General features: G+C 33.9%; 1 protein-coding gene across 12 annotated transcripts in view; it reads right to left on the reverse strand.

The window, feature by feature from the left end:
• Positions 1 to 19,037, reverse strand: part of LOC144309699 (outer dynein arm-docking complex subunit 2-like) — a 166,750-nt gene that overhangs the window by 41,444 nt on the left and 106,269 nt on the right. Inside the window, exon 21 of one of the 12 annotated variants that reach the window (XM_077890812.1) lies at positions 4,340 to 4,375. The exons of 10 other annotated variants lie outside the window; for them this stretch is intronic. In XM_077890812.1, coding sequence (XP_077746938.1) covers positions 4,369 to 4,375 — 7 coding nt within the window. In that variant the 3' untranslated portion in view covers positions 4,340 to 4,368. Of the gene's footprint in view, positions 1 to 4,339; positions 4,376 to 12,082; positions 12,222 to 19,037 lie in introns of those variants that run through there. One more of the 12 variants, XM_077890809.1, reaches the window with a different exon arrangement.

The raw sequence follows: 19,037 nt of genomic DNA on the forward strand, positions 1-19,037 counted from the left end.
TCAATGAATGCAAATGAACGTAGATTCATAGTAATCATTTTAATGACAAGTATTGCTATATTGATGTACCATAATATAGTTAACTGATCCTTTATTAATTGAAATTAGGTTCTTTCTGGTTTTGCAAAATAATAAAAATAACATTGCAAAGGCCATCCTTGCATTCTTTTGCAATGCACTGATTATTTTCTAAGGACACATACTGAGAAATGGAATTGCTCAGTAAAGATTTTGTATATTTTAATTTTTAATACACAATAGCAGACTATTCTCCATAAAAGTTATGTCAATTTGATTCCACATACACAGATCATAAGACTACCAGCCACCAGCAACAGCAACTATCTTAATTTTGTCTCTACATGCAAAAACTTTAATTTTTCACCTTAATTCTTTTTCTCCTTCATTATGGAATATTTCAAACATACTTAGTTTTTAATGGTAAATAAACATGAATAACACACAACTTTCAAAACCTCATTGCCAGTGTCATCTATCAGTATAAATGTGTGTTTATTTTTTCTAAACCATTTGTAAGTGAATTAGAGAAATAATATAATTCGCAGCTAAAATTTCAAGAAGGTCCTATCCTAACAACATCTTCCCTACCTTAAAGTTTTAGCATCTATTAATTATCCTTGCCTAAAATAATTATTTTATTGGGAGTTAGAGTAAACAAAATTAAAAAAACCACTACATTCATTGACTGAATTCTTTAATAAAGAGAGCTTCCTCTCATCACCTAGGGGCTCAGTTATCCTACAGAAAAGCAGAGTAAGTTTAATCTATTCCCTTTAACCACTAATTTGTTGAGTAAGAAGTTACTATACTGGTTATTTCCAGTGGAAGAGGAAATTTTTCTTCTCTTTCATTTTCATTCTTCCTCAGTATTTAAAATCCTGTGTAATTAGATCTATCAATTATTTTCTTTATGATTTTGATCTTTTACTTATGCTTAGAATAGCCATCCACACCCCCAGATAGTAAAACTTGAATATTTCTTTTGTTCTCTTATAATATACTTTGCTGGGCAGCCCTGGTGGCTCAGTGGTTTAGTGCCGCCTGCAGCCCAGGGTGTGATCCTGGAGACCCTGGATCGAGTCCCACATCGGGCTCTCAGAATGGAGCCTGCTTCTCTCTCTGCCTGTGTCTCTGCCTCTCTCTCTCCTCTCTGTGTATTCTCATGAATAAATAAATAAAAATCTTAAAAAAATATATACTTTGCTTATACTTAAATATGTTAATTACCTGAATTGTCTATAAGAAGGAAGTAGAGATCCAGCTTTTTTATGGTCATTCTGTGATAGTATACTAAAATTTAAAAAAATATTAAGTATGGTGGATCTGTTTCCTCAGGCAATGGACATAAAAGCAAAACTGAATATTGCAACTACATCAAACTAAAAAGCTTTTGTACAACAAAGGGAACTATCAATAAAATAAAAAGACAACCTACTAAATAAGAAAAAACCACGTCTGATAAGGGATTAATAACAAAATATTTAAAGAATACAATTCAGGGATCCCTGGGTGGCGCAGCGGTTTGGCGCCTGCCTTTGGCCCAGGGCGCGATCCTGGAGATCCGGGATCGAATCCCGCATCGGGCTCCCGGTGCATGGAGCCTGCTTCTCCCTCTGCCTGTCTCTCTTTCTCTCCCTCTCTCTGTGACTATCATAAATAAATTAAAAAAAATTTTAAAAAAAAGAATACAATTCAACACTGAAGCCCACAAATAATCTGATTAAAAATAGGCACAGTACCTGAAAAAGGATATTTCCAAAGATATCCGGATGGCCAAGAGACACATGAAAAGATTTTCAACATCACCTACCACCAGAGAGATGCAAGTCGAAACCACAATGACATGTAACCTCATATCAGTCATAATATCCTAAATTTTGATATGTAGTTATATAGTTATATATAGATATATTTATTTAGCCTATCTAATTTATTCCATTTATCTGTCCATACTTGCACGATTCTTGTTTTCTTTTCTTTTCTTTTCTTTTCTTTTTTTTTAGAGAAGGAGAGAGCAGGGGTACGAGCAGAGAAAGAGGGAGAGAGAGAATCTTAAGTAGGCTCCATACCCAGTGAGAAGCCCAACATGGGGCTCAGCCTCATAACCCTGAGATCATGACCTGAAGTGAAATCAAGAGTCAGACATTTAACCCACTGAGCCACCTAGGTGCTCCTAATTGTTTGTTTTTAATAGTATGGGTAGGAGCTCTAAAGACTGAACAATAATCTGCCAATTGGATACCCTTTAATTGTATAAAATAATTTGTTGTTGCCTGATTAAGAGGCATTTATATAATTTGACTTAGATTATGTATTTTTCAAAAATGTTTATAATTGGTTTCAAAAGAAAGAAAATTCTGCAACCAGAGACACGAAAACTATTGTAAAAAAGACCAAGTGGAAAAGCTAGACTTGAAAACTGCAGTATGAGAAAGGAAGAATTTATTAGATGGGCTTAACAACAAACTGAAATTAGTAGAGAAAGGAATATATGAATTTAAAGAAAAGGCATCCAAACTGAAACATAAGGAGAAAAAATGAAAAAATAAGAGTTCAATGTCTGTGGAATATTATTAAATAAAACAGCATGTGCAAATTGGAATTTCAGGAAAAAAAGAGGGAAAGAGAGAATGAGACCAAAGAATATATGCAAAGACAATGACTGAAGTCTTTCTAAAATTGATGGAAGACATTAATCCATAGGTCTGAGAAGCTCAGTGAACCCTAAACAGAAAAAAATACAAAGAAAACTACACCTTAAGCATTTCATAATCAAACTACTGAAATCCAAAGCTAAGAAGCAGGTCTTAAAGCCAGCTAAAGAAAAGACACATCGGGTATAGGGAATTAAAATAAAAACAAAATCTGACTTCTCACAATAAACAATGAAAACAAAAAGACAAGAAAATGGCATTTATAATGTGCTGGAATAAAAATGCTGTTCATCTAGACTTCTAAACCAAGTAAAAATATCTTTCAAAAATAATGATACAGCCCCTTCCCTGTGCCCCCGGAATAATTCAGCCCCAAAATCATTATATGTGGGAGAACAATGTAGGGACCACAGTAGAAGGTAAAGTGCTTTAGTGGCCCTGCATGGGGTATTAAAGCCCAAGAAGATGAAGAAGGAATCTCTACATGCAGGATAAAGCAGGAATGTGGTATCCAGTTCTAAATCAGAGCAGCCCCTAGGAGTACAACTCAAGTGGGGAGGTGGAACCCTTGCAAAAAGAGAGCCCCTCGAGAATCAGCCTGTTGTGTAATGATGAGCCTGAACAGGGTGCGAAGTCTGGCTCGGGAAATAAGAGACTAAGCAGTATGAAGAGTGAAAGGGAAAGGTGGTCCAGCATGGGGTACCAGAGCTTGAATAGGATAAAGACAGCATAGCATGCAGGCACCTGGGCATTCTGGCATGTTGAATCAGAGCCAAAGCAGAATGAGAACAGCATCTGCAAAGGGGACAGGATAGGGGTGAACATGGAGGACAGGTTATATACAGGGAGGGAAGTCTGATAAGTATAGATGGGAATCAGTTTCTTATTGTCAATGGAAGAAATTACAAATACTGACAGAAAACTAGAAACAAATTTATAACTGTAGTGAACAATTTTAGCACCTCTTTCTCAGGGGTAATAGAATAGGAAAAAAAATTGTAAAGATACAGAAGACTGAACAACACACTTAACCAACATGACCTAATCAACATTTTAAAAACACTACAACTGCAGAATGCACATGCAAAATCCCATGCAAAGAGAATATTTACAAAAATGGACCACATGGCCAGACCATAAAGCTAAATGTGGAAAAGTTAAAATCTCAGTGAATATCATCTCTGACATGGTCTTAAATTACAAATCAAGCATGATATGGTTTCTGGAAAATACTCAAATTTTTGGAAATTAAGCAACACCTGTAAATAACCCTTGGGCCAAAGGGAAGTCACAAAGAAATTCAGGAAATATTTTGAATCAAACAAAAAGAAACCGTATTTGTGGGATGTGCTAAAATGGTACTGAGAGGGAAATATATAATAGCTTTAAATGCCCACAGTGGCAAAGAATGGACCTGTAATGTAAACTATCACAGCTTTTACTTCAAGAGAGCAGAAAAAGCAAAAACTTAAACCTGAGATGAGTAAAATAAAATAATAAAAAGAAGATGAATAATACTGATAATCCACTAAAGTAACAGTTGACAAACTTCTTATGAAAGGAGACAACAGTGAGTATTGTAGGCTTTGGAGGCAGCATATGATCTCTGTTGCATAGTCTTTGTTTTGTAAATATTTAACATGTAAAAACCATTTTTAACTCACATGTTATTAAAAATGGTCCTTGAGCTGCATCAGGGACTGATAAAAAAAGAGACACAAAAAGAGAGAGAACACATATTACTATCATTACAGAACGTACAACTGATAAAACGATAAAAATAATACAAGGACATTATAAATAACTTTGTGCCAATTAACTGAACTTAAATGAAAACAAATATATTGAGAGAAACAAATGACATAATTGGTCCAAAAAGACATGGAAAATCTAAACAGTACCATATTTATTAAAGACACATAATTACCTTTAACACCATCAGATACAAATAAATCATCATCAACAAAAGTCCTTTCCACAAAGAACTCCAAGTCCAGATGGTTTTGCTGGTGAATTCTATCAAACATTTAAGATATAATCCTACACAAATTCTATTTGAAAACAGAAAGGAAAGATGATCTTTTGACTTGTTTATAGGGCCAGCATAATCCATATGCTAAAACTTGACAAAAATATTACAAGAAGATTATAAACCAACATACCTCATCAATATAAACATAGAATATGAAACACCAGCTAATAAAATCCAAGAATAAATGAAAAGGGTAATATAACATGCTCAGTGATTTTACCCAAAAAATGGAAGGTTGACTCAATCTTTGACTCAACCTTCAAAAATCAATTCATGAAATTCACCTTGTTGTTAATAGAACAAAGAAAATTTATCTGATACTCTCAAAAGCTGTAGAAAAAGCATTTTACAAAATTCAAAACCTATTTATGATTTAAAAAACAAACTCCAAAACAAACTGGGAATAAATGAACTTCCTCAATCTGATAAAGGGCATCCACAAAAAACCTACAACTAGTAGCATACATAACAGTAAGAAATGGAATGTTTTCTCCCCAAGTTCAGGACAGCACACAGATGTATGTGCTCACCTCACTGTAACAGAGGTCCTGGCCTGTTCAACAAAGGAAAAGAAATAAAAAGCATAAAGATTGGGGGAAAAGAGTAAATTCTCATTATTTGCAGATAACATAATTCTATATGTAAAAAACCCTTAAAAAATCTATAAAAATTTATTAGAAAGAATAAAGTTAACAAGGTTGTAAGAATACTCAAAGATATACTTGAATATATACAACTATATTAAACAGTCACTGAAATTAAAGAAGACCTAAATAAATGGAGACATATGCCATATTAGTGGATTGGCAGTCTCAATATTATTAGGATTTCCACTCTCCCAAATTGACTAGATAGGTTCCTAACAACATTTATTAAGTGTTAAAATAACCTATTATTTTGAACAAAAAAAGTCAGACAAAACAAATACATACTATGCTTCCATTTGTTTCCAAGTAGAGACAGGACTGAGCTATACAAGGAGGCATTCTCAAGAATTATGAAAACAAAAGCAAGATATGAAATGCCATAAAAGGCAAGAGAAGGGAGCTCCCCGGAGTGAAGAGAGGTGGCAGTGGATACCTTGCGGTAAGGAGGAATAGCCAGGGAGTTTTTAGGGTAATGACAATATTCTTGGCTTGGGTTGCAGTTATAGGAGTCTTCCCTTTTCAGTACATTACAAATATGTACATTTGCATCATGTACTTTCCTTTATACATATTACATTCCTCAAAATAAATGTTTGAAAATGCGTTTTAATTTCCATACACAGATATATATTCTTTCTATCACAAGAAATGGTACTGAACAGCTCATTTAATTCAGTGTTAAACTAAGCACACATCACAACTGGATAAAATATATAATATGAATAAATAGAATCCACATCATCTTCAAATCAAAAATCCCTACAGCTTGTTTTAAAATGAGAAAATGAAGATTCAGAAGATGAAATTATTCACGTAATTACTTTGCATTTGTCATTTGTTATCAGGCAAATCCATGTGCTTTTAAAAGTATGTAGATGAGAAACAACAAAAAAGAAAACGTGAAAAGCAGGAAAAATGTTCTTAGTGATACAAATATATAAAACATACTCTATTTTACGTCTTGCATAAACCCTAAAAGGTCAAAAGACTGGTTCTGTGGTAAAAGAAATATTTGGGCAGCCACAAAGAGATTAAATCTCTTTTGTATACAAACAAGCGTAGCTTTACTTTTTCCCCTCTTTTAAAAAGAACAAATAAACCCAATGTAAAAATAAGAAAAAACTATGTAAATGCAACATAATTATGTTTAAACCACAGAAGACAGGAAATTTAGAGTTACAGATTCCATGGTAAGTTTTAATTCTATCCTTGTGTACATGTTTTATAAAAAGAGTCTTTCATTACATGATCACATAACACTATACCATGTAACAATCAGTTCAGCAAATGTTTATTTTACAATGTGTGGAAGGAAAATATTTTATAGAATAAATTACAGGAAATTAGTACATTATTTAGGTAGATTGCTCCTTAAAATTTCTGAAAGTCTTGGGTATTTACTGAATATTAATAGAAACACTCTTTTCTTATCTTCTAAAGAAAATGAAATTTAACTCTTATGGGTAAGCACTTATATTTGAAAGTCGACCTTTAGATTTTAAGGTTATTTTGAAGTAATGAAAAATAATTCATTATTAGGACATTAGGATTTTAGCAGGTTTTGAATTCTGTATGCCAGGCATTTCATATAAAAGAACAGTAGAGACTGAAGTAAATCATGAAAACCCATGAGTTCATAATAAATCCCCAAAATAGCCCTTACTGTCACTACTGGAGTTTGCTAGGGCTCCTAACAATTCAGATATCTGAAATTTGACTTTTTTTCGAAGAAAGGAAAGGCATTTATCCTTCTGCCTTTCCTGTATTAATTCTATTTCAGTTTAACCAAATAGTTAGCAATCAACTATGAGATAAACCTATAAAAATAGTTTTCTAAAGACCCCTCTTCCCTCAAAATCTCAAGGCCTCCAGAAAAAAAGATCAAATGACTTACAAAGACAAAAGAATTAGACTAGAATCAGACTTCCAAGAAAAAAAAAAAAAAGCTATGAAGCAAGTAAAAAATGGTGCATTTTTTTTTTACTTCAGTGAATAAAGTGGGAATAAAAGATTTTATATCTAGCAAGGCTGTCCTCTGAGTATTCATAGGAAAATAGCTTCAGTGGGTATTCACATGTGTGTCTGCACAGCAAAGGAAATAGTTACACAAAGAGGCAATCTATGGAATAGGAGAAAATATTTGTGAACCATAAACTGAGGAGTTAAAAATCAAAATATATAAGGAGTTCATATAAGTCAGTAGCAATCAAACAAACACCTTTATTTAAAAAAATGGGCAAAGGAACAGACATTTCTTCAGAAAAGACCTACAAATGGACAACAGGTATATAAAACCAGCTCAACATCACTAATCATCAGGAAAATGCATATCAAAGCTATAATGAACTATTGCCTCACTCCTTAAAAAATCTATTCCCCAAAAGACAGGAGATAAAAAATGTTTGCAAGGATGTGGAGAAAAGACAACCCTTGCACGATGTTGGTGGGAATGTAAGTTGGTACAGTAATTATGGAAAACAATATAAAGGTTCCCCCCAAAATGAAAAATAAACTATTGTATGATCCAGCAATCCAACTTTTGGGTATATATGCAAAGGAAGGAAATTCAGTATCTCAAAGAGATACTTGCACTCTCACATTCATTACAGCATTATTCATAATAGTCAGGATATGGAAACAACCTAGGTGTCCATCAGTAGATGAGTAGAAATTGTGAGTATATATATAAATAATGGAATGTTATTTGGCCTTAAAAAAGAAATACTGCTATTTGTGATATGGATGGATTTGGAAGACATTATGCTAAGTGAAATAAGCCTGACACAGAAAGACAAATATTGCATGATATCACTTATATGTGGAATCTAAAAAAGTTGAACTTGGATGTCCATTGATAGATAAATGGAAGAGATGTGGTATATATGTACAATGGAATACTATTCAGACATAAAAAGAATGAAATCTTGCCATTTGCAACAACATGGATGGAGTTAAAGGGAATAATGCTAAGCAAAATAAGAGAAATAAAAATACCATATGATTTCACTCATATGTGGAATTTCAGAAACAAATGAACAAAGGGTAAAAAAAGAGAGACAAACCAAGAAACAGACTCTTACCCATAGGGAATAATAGATGGTTACCAGAGAGGAAGTGGAAGGGGGAATGGGTAAAATAGGTAATGTGGATTAAAGAGTACACTTATGTGATGAGCATTGAATAATGTATAGAAGTGTTGAATCACTATATTGTACACCTGAAACTAATATAACACTCTAGGTCAACTATACTGGAACTAAAAAACTTTTTTACAAAGTTGAACTTAGAGAAACAGAATGTAATGGTGGTCACCAGGGCTAGGTGGAGGAAATGGGTCAAATGTACAATGTTTCAGTTTTAAAGTACCTAAGTTCCAGAGATCTAGGGTACAGAACAGTAACTAGACTAATAATAATGTATACTGGTATCTTGAGTGTTCTTATCATACACCCAAATAAATGAATAACTGTGTGAGGTAATACACTAATTAGCTTGATTGTGGAATTATTACACAAGGTACATTATATCAAACACAACGTTGTATACCTTAAATATACACAATTTTAAAACTGTCAATCATATCTCTAAAAATTAGAAAAAAGTAAAACATTTGAAACCTTATGGAATTCTGCACCCATGAATCCTTTATGAAGATTTTACTACAGGATGAATTCCAAACAATTAAAATATGATAAAAACTTCAGCAAAAACTGATTAGTGTGTGTACACGTGTGTATATACACATATATATGACTAAACAAGAACACAATAATGTTCAAATATTATATGTTTTGACAAAGTAGAAATAATGCACTAAAAAATGGGAGGTAAAGGGGCACCTGTGTGGCTTAGCCAGTTAATCATCTGACTCTTGAATTAAGCTCAGATCTTGATCTCAGGGTCATGAGCCTACTTTAAAAAAAAAAAAGGTAAAGGGAAGGAAAAGAAAGAGGGAAAGAAAAAACAGAATACACTTACTGACTATTATATAGAAAATAGATAGGAGTTAAAAGATAACCAGTAAAAACTGAGGAACTAAGCAGCAAAATGACATAACAGAAAGGAAAAAGAGGGCAGTAGAAAAATGTACAGGTACAGGACAATGACTAGAATAAAACAAGAATGCAAAGCTTTCTAAGTAACAACAAAAACTAGCAAAGACTACAAATCTTTTTTTTTTAATTTTTTATTCATTTATGATAGTCAGAGAGAGAGAGAGAGGCAGAGACATAGGCAGAGGGAGAAGCAGGCTCCATGCACCGGGAGCCCGAAGTGGGATTCGATCCCGGATCTCCAGGATCGCGCCCTGGGCCAAAGGCAGGTGCCAAACCGCTGCGCCACCCAGGGATCCCTACAAATCTTTTTGAAAAGCAGCAGCAAATATAATAAAATATGATTATGAAATATTATTACATTGTTGAGACCAAATGTATCAGTCATATCAACAAGTGTGACTGCATTCAATTCATTAAAAGAACAAGTATCCTGGGTGCCTGGGGTGGCTCAGGTGGTTAAGTGTCCAAAACTTGATTTTGGCTCAGATCATGATCTCAGAGTTGTGAGTCAGGCCCCCACTGGGCATAGAGTCTGCTAAAGATTCTCCCTCTCACTCTGTCTCACACCCCACTCTCTCTCACTGAAAAAAAGAGAAGAAGAGCAAATATTCTTAATTTGGCTTGCAAAGCAAGACCCATCTATATACTATTTTAAAAGGGAATACTTAAAAGAAAATTATTCAAAAAAGGCTAAAAATAAAGGGTAGGCCAAGATATCCCAAGAAAATGCAAAAAATAAGAAAGCAGGAGTAAAGATTCTGATATCAGACAAAGTAGAAATCAAGCCCAAATTCTTTTAAACAAAGCAGAGAATAGCCCTTGTAATATTAAAAGCCAAAATTAACAACTATTAAAAACATTTATGTGCCAAACTATATAGAACTTGCCTTTAAGAAGTAAAAACTATATAAGATGTAAGAAGATACAGATAGAAGCACACTACTGATAAAAGGCTTTATTATACTATTTTTAGTATAACACAGCTTAAGTGTACAAACAACGCTAAGTAGAGATAAAAGCTAAGTAACATAATATACATCAAACTCTACATTCTGTTGACATAGAATACATTTTCATCCCAAGATGCTGTGCAAAAATTTACTTTGTATAAGCTTGTAAAAAATCACTAACTTCCATAAAAAGTAGAAATTGAAAAATTAGCCCAGACCAAAACATAGTACAAGCTTCTCCTGCTACCCAAAATTAAAGTGTTCCTATGAAACTTTTCATTAGCCAAAAGGGAATAGAGCAAGGACACATCTTAGGACACATCTTGCTAATGGATGCACAATATTGAGATAAAACACAGATGCTCACAAGACATAGTTCAAAGCTATGGTGGCTTGATGCTGAGAGCAGTACCCAGGAAAGGAGCTTGACACTGCCACTCTCACTGCTTGGAATGCACACTACCTCTGTAAGGGCTCACTGAGAAATGAATGCTGAATGCTATTTTTGCTTTTTGCCTTTTTTCCATAAAAGCAAAAATCTTGGGATCCCTGGGTGGCTCAGCAGTTTGGTGCCTGCCTTTGGCCCAGGGCATGATCCTGGAGTCCCGGGATTGAGTCCCACATCGGGCTCCCTGTGTGGAGCCTGCTCCTCCCTCTGCCAGTGTCTCTCCCTCCCTCTCTCTCTCTCTCTCTCTCTCTCTCTGTCTCTCTCTGTCTCTGTCTCTCTCTCTCTCTCTCTCCGTCTGTCTCTCATTAATAAATAAATAAAATCTTTAAAAAAAGCAAAAATCTTCAGATTTCTTTTGGTTAGTGAGAACAGGTACTAATGTAGATCTTTCAAAAACATGATGTGGCATAATGTTAACTTTCAAAAAGTGGGTGATGCCTTTATATTGAGAAATAGCTAACAAAACAAAAAATTAAAAAGTTCTTCCTTGTAGAATAACAAAAAAAATCTATTAAACAATTCCTGGGCTAAAAGGAAAATAAAAACTGATATAAAAGGATTTCCAAAAAATGATGATAATGAAATCACTACATATCAACTATACAAGAGATATTTAAATCATGTCAGAGGAAAATTCATGCACAAATTACTTTTATTATTTAAACAGTAATGAAACTAAATAACTTCCTAGCTCAAAATATTAGAAAAAAAGTTACAAAATACACCAAAAGAAAGCAACAAGGAATTAATAAAGATAAAAAAAAATAATTTGTGAGAGAAAGAGTGAGAGATCACAGAGGCAGAGGGAGAGGGAAAGGCAGACTCGCTGCTAAGCAAAGAGCCTGATGTGGGGATTGATTCCAGAACCCCAGATCATGACCTTCCCCAGATCATGACCAGATGCTTAAAACTGAGCCACCCAGGCACCCTGGGTTTTTTTAGAATTAAACAATTAAAAAAATCAAAATAGAATAACCAGATAATTTGATCAGGAAAATACTAGATGAAAGCTCACATATACCAAAAAATATATATACACCAAATATATATATATACACACAAATATATATATATACCATTAAAAAGACAAAATTTAAAAATCATAAGATATGACTTTGTAGACCACTTACTCAAATAAATTCTGTCATACAATTTGCCTTGAACATTTTACAAGGAGATGCAGATTGCCATAAATGACCATTAGAGTAGGGAGGATAAAGAGATTCTATAGAAGAACTAGAGAAAGCTAATAAGGAACTAATAACACACACACATAGTAGGGCCATTTGATTGCACAGTAGACTTCTATTGAACCTTTAAAGTCTAGGTGGTCTCATTGATCAATAAATCATTCCAGAGTAAAGAAATGAAAGAAGACTTAATTCCTTTTGTGAAGCAGGTACAACATTGATACCTAGACTTGACAGAAAAGAAAAAAAAAAAAAAAGAAACAAGCCAATGAACGTCATTCATTTCATTAAAAAGAAAATAAAATATTAGGAAACAAAAGCAGATACTACACTAAGAAAACAGTACATTATAACCAAATGAAACAATTTCTGGAATGCAAGGTTGGTTCAGTGTTTAGAAACCCGCTTAAGGCCATATGAGCACATAAAAGGGAAAAATCATAATGATTATTTCCATAAATGTTCGAACACTCTGACAAAAATTAAATACTTTTCTGATTAAAAACAACACTTTAAAATAGAAATTGATTTTTAATTTAATTTGAATTTTAAGATGATAAAATATATAATTTAGTTCTCAAGATGTTATTTTACTTGCTATAAAAATACTAGAGGCACTTCCACTAAAATCAGGAAAAAAGGCAAAGAAGACCACTAACTATACAACTATCCAGTATTATGCTAGGAAATTAGTTAATGAAATCAGACAAGAGAAATCAATTTAAAGAACTTCTAAAGAAGAGATAAAATTTTCTCTGGAATACCCTAGGGCAGAAGTCGGCAAATTTTTCTGTAAACAGGTAGATAGTATTTTAGTTTTGTGGGTCATTCAGTCTCTGTTGCAACTATTCAACCCTGCCATTGTAGCCAAAAAGCAGCCAAAGACAGTAATAAATGAATGAGTGTGACTGTGTTCCAATAAAACTTTATTTATAAAGAAAGGGTTTGGACCATGGGCTACAGTGTGTCAACCACTGTGCTTAGACAGTTAATAATAAAATGAACTCAAATAATGAGAGCATTCTGTAAGATAGCTCCATATAGAATTAATATATAAAATTTAATAGTGTTCATAGAGACAATTAATTGAGGGACATAATGGCAGGAAAAAAAACCATATATAACATCAACAAAGAAGATGAAATACTTAGGAATGACCTGAACAAAAATGCACAAAATCCACATTAAGGAAACTTTACTCTTCAAAGTGAAAAATCTACACTTCAACAAAGAGTCCTATAATTTCACTGTGGTTATGGAGGATGTTAAGGGAAGCTGGATAAAGGGTATATGGGAAATCTCTCTATTTTTGCAACTTTTCCATAAGTCTGGTGCTACTATAAAAGTTAGGTGATCCCTGGATGGCTCAGTGGTTTAGCGCCTGCCTTTGGCCCAGGACGTGATCTTGGAGTCCCGGGATCAAATCCCTCGTTGGGCTCCCTGTGTGGAGCCTGTTTCTCCCTCTGCCTATGTCTCTGCCTCTCTCTCTCTCTCTCTCTCTCTCTGTCTCTATGAATAATAAATAAGTCTTAAAAAAAAGTTTAAAAAATGTTTTTAAAAAGTTAAGATCCTGACGTAGAAAATAAATCATGGATATTTATTAAGTTTTAAGCTTCTATGCTTTTTATTTTGGATTTTTACAGTCTTTTAATAGAAAATTACATTTCGCAAACTGCAAGTGTTTTTTTGCAATGTTGGTGTGATTTCATATACCTGAAAGCCAGATTACTTCCAGATGAATTTTGTACATTTCAAGTAGATATTAAGTCAACAAGAAGAGAAAATTCAGCACAAAAAATCTACTTTTTCACGAACTTTGTATGTCAGAATGCTGTTCCATTTTAGCTCCTGGGCAAGGGCATAATTAATATGAAATAATTCATATTGAGTTTCTAAAAGCAGTCATCTGAAGTACTGAAAAAAGCCAATAGAGTTTTATGAAATCATTGGTTTCTCAAAAATCATTTTTGATTCAGTAGCCAAATTGTTATTATTAAGATGTTTCTGATTCTTATTTAAAAGGGAGAACTGCTTATGCATTCTATTGCACAAAGTTCATAAAACTGTGCTATGAGTATATGTTTATCCTGCTATGTGACCTAAGCCTTAGCCACAGCCACAGCCACAGACAAATCACTAAAACATAAAACTGCTAGTCATTAAAATAATGAATTATATCAGACTCACATGCGGGAGAGGTATTTGTTTGTCATTTCCTTACCATTTACCTGAAAGCTCAAAGATGCAATAAATCCTACAAATCTAGCAAGAACAGCCATGCCTGAAATATGATGCCAAGAGCAATGCTGTTTGGATTCTTACCAAGTTCAAAACACTGTTTTCTGAAACCACCTTAGTGCGTTTATAAAAACATTTGTGGGAAAACCGTATTTAAGAGTACAAAAGGATCCATCAACCCCTTGTTGCACAAGGAAGGACAATTTTGTCTTTATCTTATGAGGCCTTCTCAGAGAATGTGACAGTTTTGAACTCTTTTGCTCTTTTAAATGTTCTCTTTCCTTTCTTTCTTTCTTTTTTTTTCAATAACTCATTTAATTTCCCTCACAACTCTTGCTGATTCTTCTGTTTCTTTATAGGTACTTCCTGTACATTGCTTCTCCCTGAAAGATCAGGTTCAAGTAGGATCCTGTTCATTCTGCTTTCATCCTCACAATCTCTCATGTATAGCTATGACTTCAGTTACCAAATATTATGACGCTATGTCTAACCTGCATCTCTATCCTGAGCTTTAGACACGACTAAATCCAATAACTGGTCGCCATCAGCACATGAACATGCCATGGGAACCTCAGTGTCCACCCAACTGTAACCGAATTCACCATCCATTCCATAAGAAATGTTTGTTGGGTGTCTACCCTGAGCCTTGGACTGTGTTAGGTACTATAATGATGAACAAGTTGATTTCATTCCTCCCCTAGTCAAGTTCCTTCTTCCTTCACTAGTACTGTACCTATATCCCCCATGTCAGTAAGTGGTGGTACCATTATCTATCTAGTTGCCAAAGTCAGAAACCTAAATATGCATATGATATCAAAGCAACATACTGTACATCTTACACTCACATAATGTGACACATCAAATTTATTCAATTAAAAAAAAGAATCCTAAATATTATCCATCACTACTCCTTCTTCTTTAGAACTCATGTTTAATCATTCACCGGGTTTTATTCATTCTTCCCCTTTATATCTCTTTAATCTGTCAATTTCTTTATTTTTTATTATATTATATTCCACTGGCTTAGTTTAAGCCACCTTCACCTCTGGCCTACAATGATCCCTTAACATGATCCTCTGTCTCATGTTATACTTAAAACCTTGTAACTTTCAGTCAACTTTCAAACAAAAAGTAAATGTATTAGCATGATGCAAAGGCCTGAATTGTAATTGCCTATTTACATATCAATGCCACAGCCTCCAAGCTTCTAATTGCAGGTGAGAGTTTAAAGTGAGTTATTCCCCATTTAGGGGCCACTTGTTCTCAACTTAAAGCAAATTAAATAGCATGATTAATTTGATGCAAAAGTAACATAGAAACAAGGAATTCATCTGTAGATGAGTACAGATACTAGACAGTCTGACTTTAATTTTCTATTTACGTATTATCATTTTAAATTGTTATTAATCGAACCCACTGCTACATGAACATTTACCCAGTACTTATTACATAAGTACTTTACACATATTAATTAACACAGTCATCACAACAATCCAATGAGATAGGTATCCTTACCATTCCCATTTTATATATGTTGTAACCAAGACATCAAGTAGTTTAATAATTTGCCAAAGGAAACATAGTTGGTAAGTGATAAGACTGGCATCCAAGCAATGGTTCCAGAATCTACGCTTTTTTAAAAGATTTATTTATTTATTTATTTGAGGGGGGGAGAGGCAGAGGGAGAGAGAGAATCTCAAGCAGACTGCATGCTGACTGCGGGAAGCTGATGCAGGGCTCCATCTCAGGACCCTGCGATCATCACCGGAACTGAAACCAAGAATCAGATGCTTAACTGACTGAGCCACCCAGGCGCCCCAGAATAAAAGGGGATTGTGAAAGGTATTAAACAAGAACTTTAATTTTGTAATGATACGTATTTATCATATAGACTATATAGAAACATATAAAGAAGAAAATAAGAAGTGATCCCAAATCCTGTCTTTCAGAAATAATGATCATTGATAATTAATGTAAATGATTCTGGACATTTCTTTATGCCTAAAGCTAAACAGGATGGATAGACAGAGAAAATGAATGCATAGATGATAAACAGATAAGAGAAGGTTGTATACAGTATCTACTGATTCATTTATGTGAAAGAGGATAACTCACTTATCTTGTATTTGTTTTATTTTTATCAGATAGTTGTATTGTTAAATTATTATCATTAGTATCTATAAAATAGTATGATTCCTCCAATGATAACTCCTCCATTATTTCCTTAGTTTAATATTTAAAGAAACTCAATGGTCTCTACTGATACATTTTAGCCATATTTTGCTGTTGTATTTATTTATTCATGATAGACATAGAAAGAGACAGAGAGGCAGACACAGGAGAAGGCAGAAGCAGGCTCCATGCCGGAAGCCTGACATGGGACTCAATCCCAGGACTCCAGGATCGTGCCCTGGGCCAAAGGCAGGCACTAAACCGCTGAGCCACCCAGGGATCCCTAGTTTGCTGTTTTAAAATACTTTAATTTCTTGATTGACTTTCTGTAATTGGCAATTTTTTTCAAGAAGATCTAGTACTATGTTTACCGAATCCTTGCATGATTGAGAATGTGCTACTACCTTCACACTTGAAGAACAACTGGGCTGGATGTGAAATTCTTGGGTAATATTTTTTTTCTACCTCACAATGTTAATCTGTGGGATTTGATCCTTTAATTAATGTTTTTTGACCTTAAAAGAAGTTGTGGAGGAATATGAAGGCATTTTGTCCTCATGGTTTGTTCTTTTGCCTAGATATATTTGTTTTTTCCTTTACTTTTGAGATACAAGTAGATTTATCAGGATGCATTACTGTAGGCTATTCTGTATCAATATTACTAAGGTCTTGTTGGGTCTTTTGGTCTACAGAATCACATAAAATTTTTTTCTATTGTTATCTTTAATTAAGATCATATTCCACTGGTTCTAGCCTCTTCTTAAGGAATATCCATTATGTTTAAGTTGGGTCTCCTTGGGTTCCATATTTACCAATTTCCCTATTGTAATATTAATATATTCTTCATTTCATTTTACATTTCCTATATACCACTTGCCTGATGGTGTTTTTGGTTGTGTCTATCACACTTCTTTTGCATCTATTCAGACTTTAAGTTCAATAATTTTTTTATTTCTCTTCTGAGCTCTGACAACTAGTTTGTCATAACAACTTAAGTTGTCTTATAAAGTCTTTTTGTAAAATTTTATGTAATTTCTTTTGGCTCCTTTATTATGAGGGAGTATACTGTCTTAATAGCCTTGTGATTGTAGGGAAATTTTTTGTCTGAATCTATCTGTTTCTTTTTATGATGGAATTACCTCAAAATCCTACAAAAATCTGCTATTCTCTTTGCCTTGTGAACACATCTCTTTCATTCAGTTTTGAGCATTCAAACAGTCAATCTGGCTTACTCCAAATCTCTAAAAATTTATAGCTTCATTGTGTTGCAATCCAGCAGTCATAGTCTCTAGTATTCTTTTCACTCCAAGGGGTCTCCAACAGTCTGCTTGGGCTAGAAGACTGCTGTAGACAATATAAAATAACATGTACATATGACTTTTCGTTAGGCTCCACTTCTGGTGTTTTACGTGCAAAACTAGGTCTCTGATGGGAAATTCCTCACTTCTTCCAAGGCCTATTTACTCCCCTAGTCTCTGTTATGAAGAAAAAAAAAGGTTGGCTATACATTTCATGACCATGACACTTATTTGGGGGGAAATCTCGAGATATGAAGCAGCATGTGTTAGCTGTCAACATATTACACACAGGTCAGTAATTTACCTACATTTTTCAGGTGTGTTTTACATTTAAGATTTGGAACTGTGGCATTTCCTTGTTTGAGAGGACATACCTTTTTCCTACTTCTCTTCTTTTTTTGTAGTTTTCATATTAACCAGAAGTCAAATGTTGCATAAAGCTATTCAAACTAGTACTGTATATTTACAAATAATGTTTGTTTATAGCCATTTCATTATCTACTCTAACATAGTAAAATTACTTGTCTGTCTCCTCAACTCAGTCAGAAAGTCCTTGAGGCTTGCTGTTTATTACTGAGTTGTTCTTTCATTACATTTTGTTGCTTCAAAACCTATGTTAAGATTCAGAATAAGAAAACTATATGGGGTCCCCAAGTGGCTCAGTCGGTTAAGCCTTAGATTGAGTCCTGCATTGGGCTCCCTCTCAGCAGGGAGCTTCCTTCTCCCTCTTCCTCTGCCTGTTGTTCCCTCTGCTTGTGTTCTCTCTGTCAAATAAATAAATCTTAATTAAAAAAAAATGTAGCTGTTTTCTCTGGCTTTTCCTTGAATGGGTTCAACTGAAAAATCAATATAACAATTTGCCTAATATAGTTATATTAAAAAGAGTTTGAAGGCCTGTTGTAAAAGTAATGTAATGATGACATTTAAAAGTAATTTTTACAGGTCAACTAGATAACCTGGTAATGACTTATGTGGAAATCATTAAATCAGAGATACAGAATAGAAAGAGGGGCTTTGCAATAATGAGTTCTAACCTATATGAATGGAATTCAATATATTTGTTATTTATTCTTGGAGCAGAACAGAAAACCCAGAAATAAATCCATACTTATGTGGTCAATTAGTTTTTGACAAAAGAGGAAAGAATATGCAATGGGAAAAGACAGTCTTTTCAACAAATGGTGTTGGGAAAACTGGACAGTTACATGCAAAAGAATGATACTGGACCACTTTCTTATACTATACATAAAAGTAAGCTCAAAATGGATGAAAGACCTAAATGTGAGACCTGAAACCATAAAAATCCTTTAAGAGGGACGTCTGGGTGGCTCA

This window comes from Canis aureus, unplaced genomic scaffold (assembly GCF_053574225.1).
Source record: "Canis aureus isolate CA01 unplaced genomic scaffold, VMU_Caureus_v.1.0 ptg000175l_RagTag, whole genome shotgun sequence".
Taxonomy (NCBI): domain Eukaryota; kingdom Metazoa; phylum Chordata; class Mammalia; order Carnivora; family Canidae; genus Canis; species Canis aureus.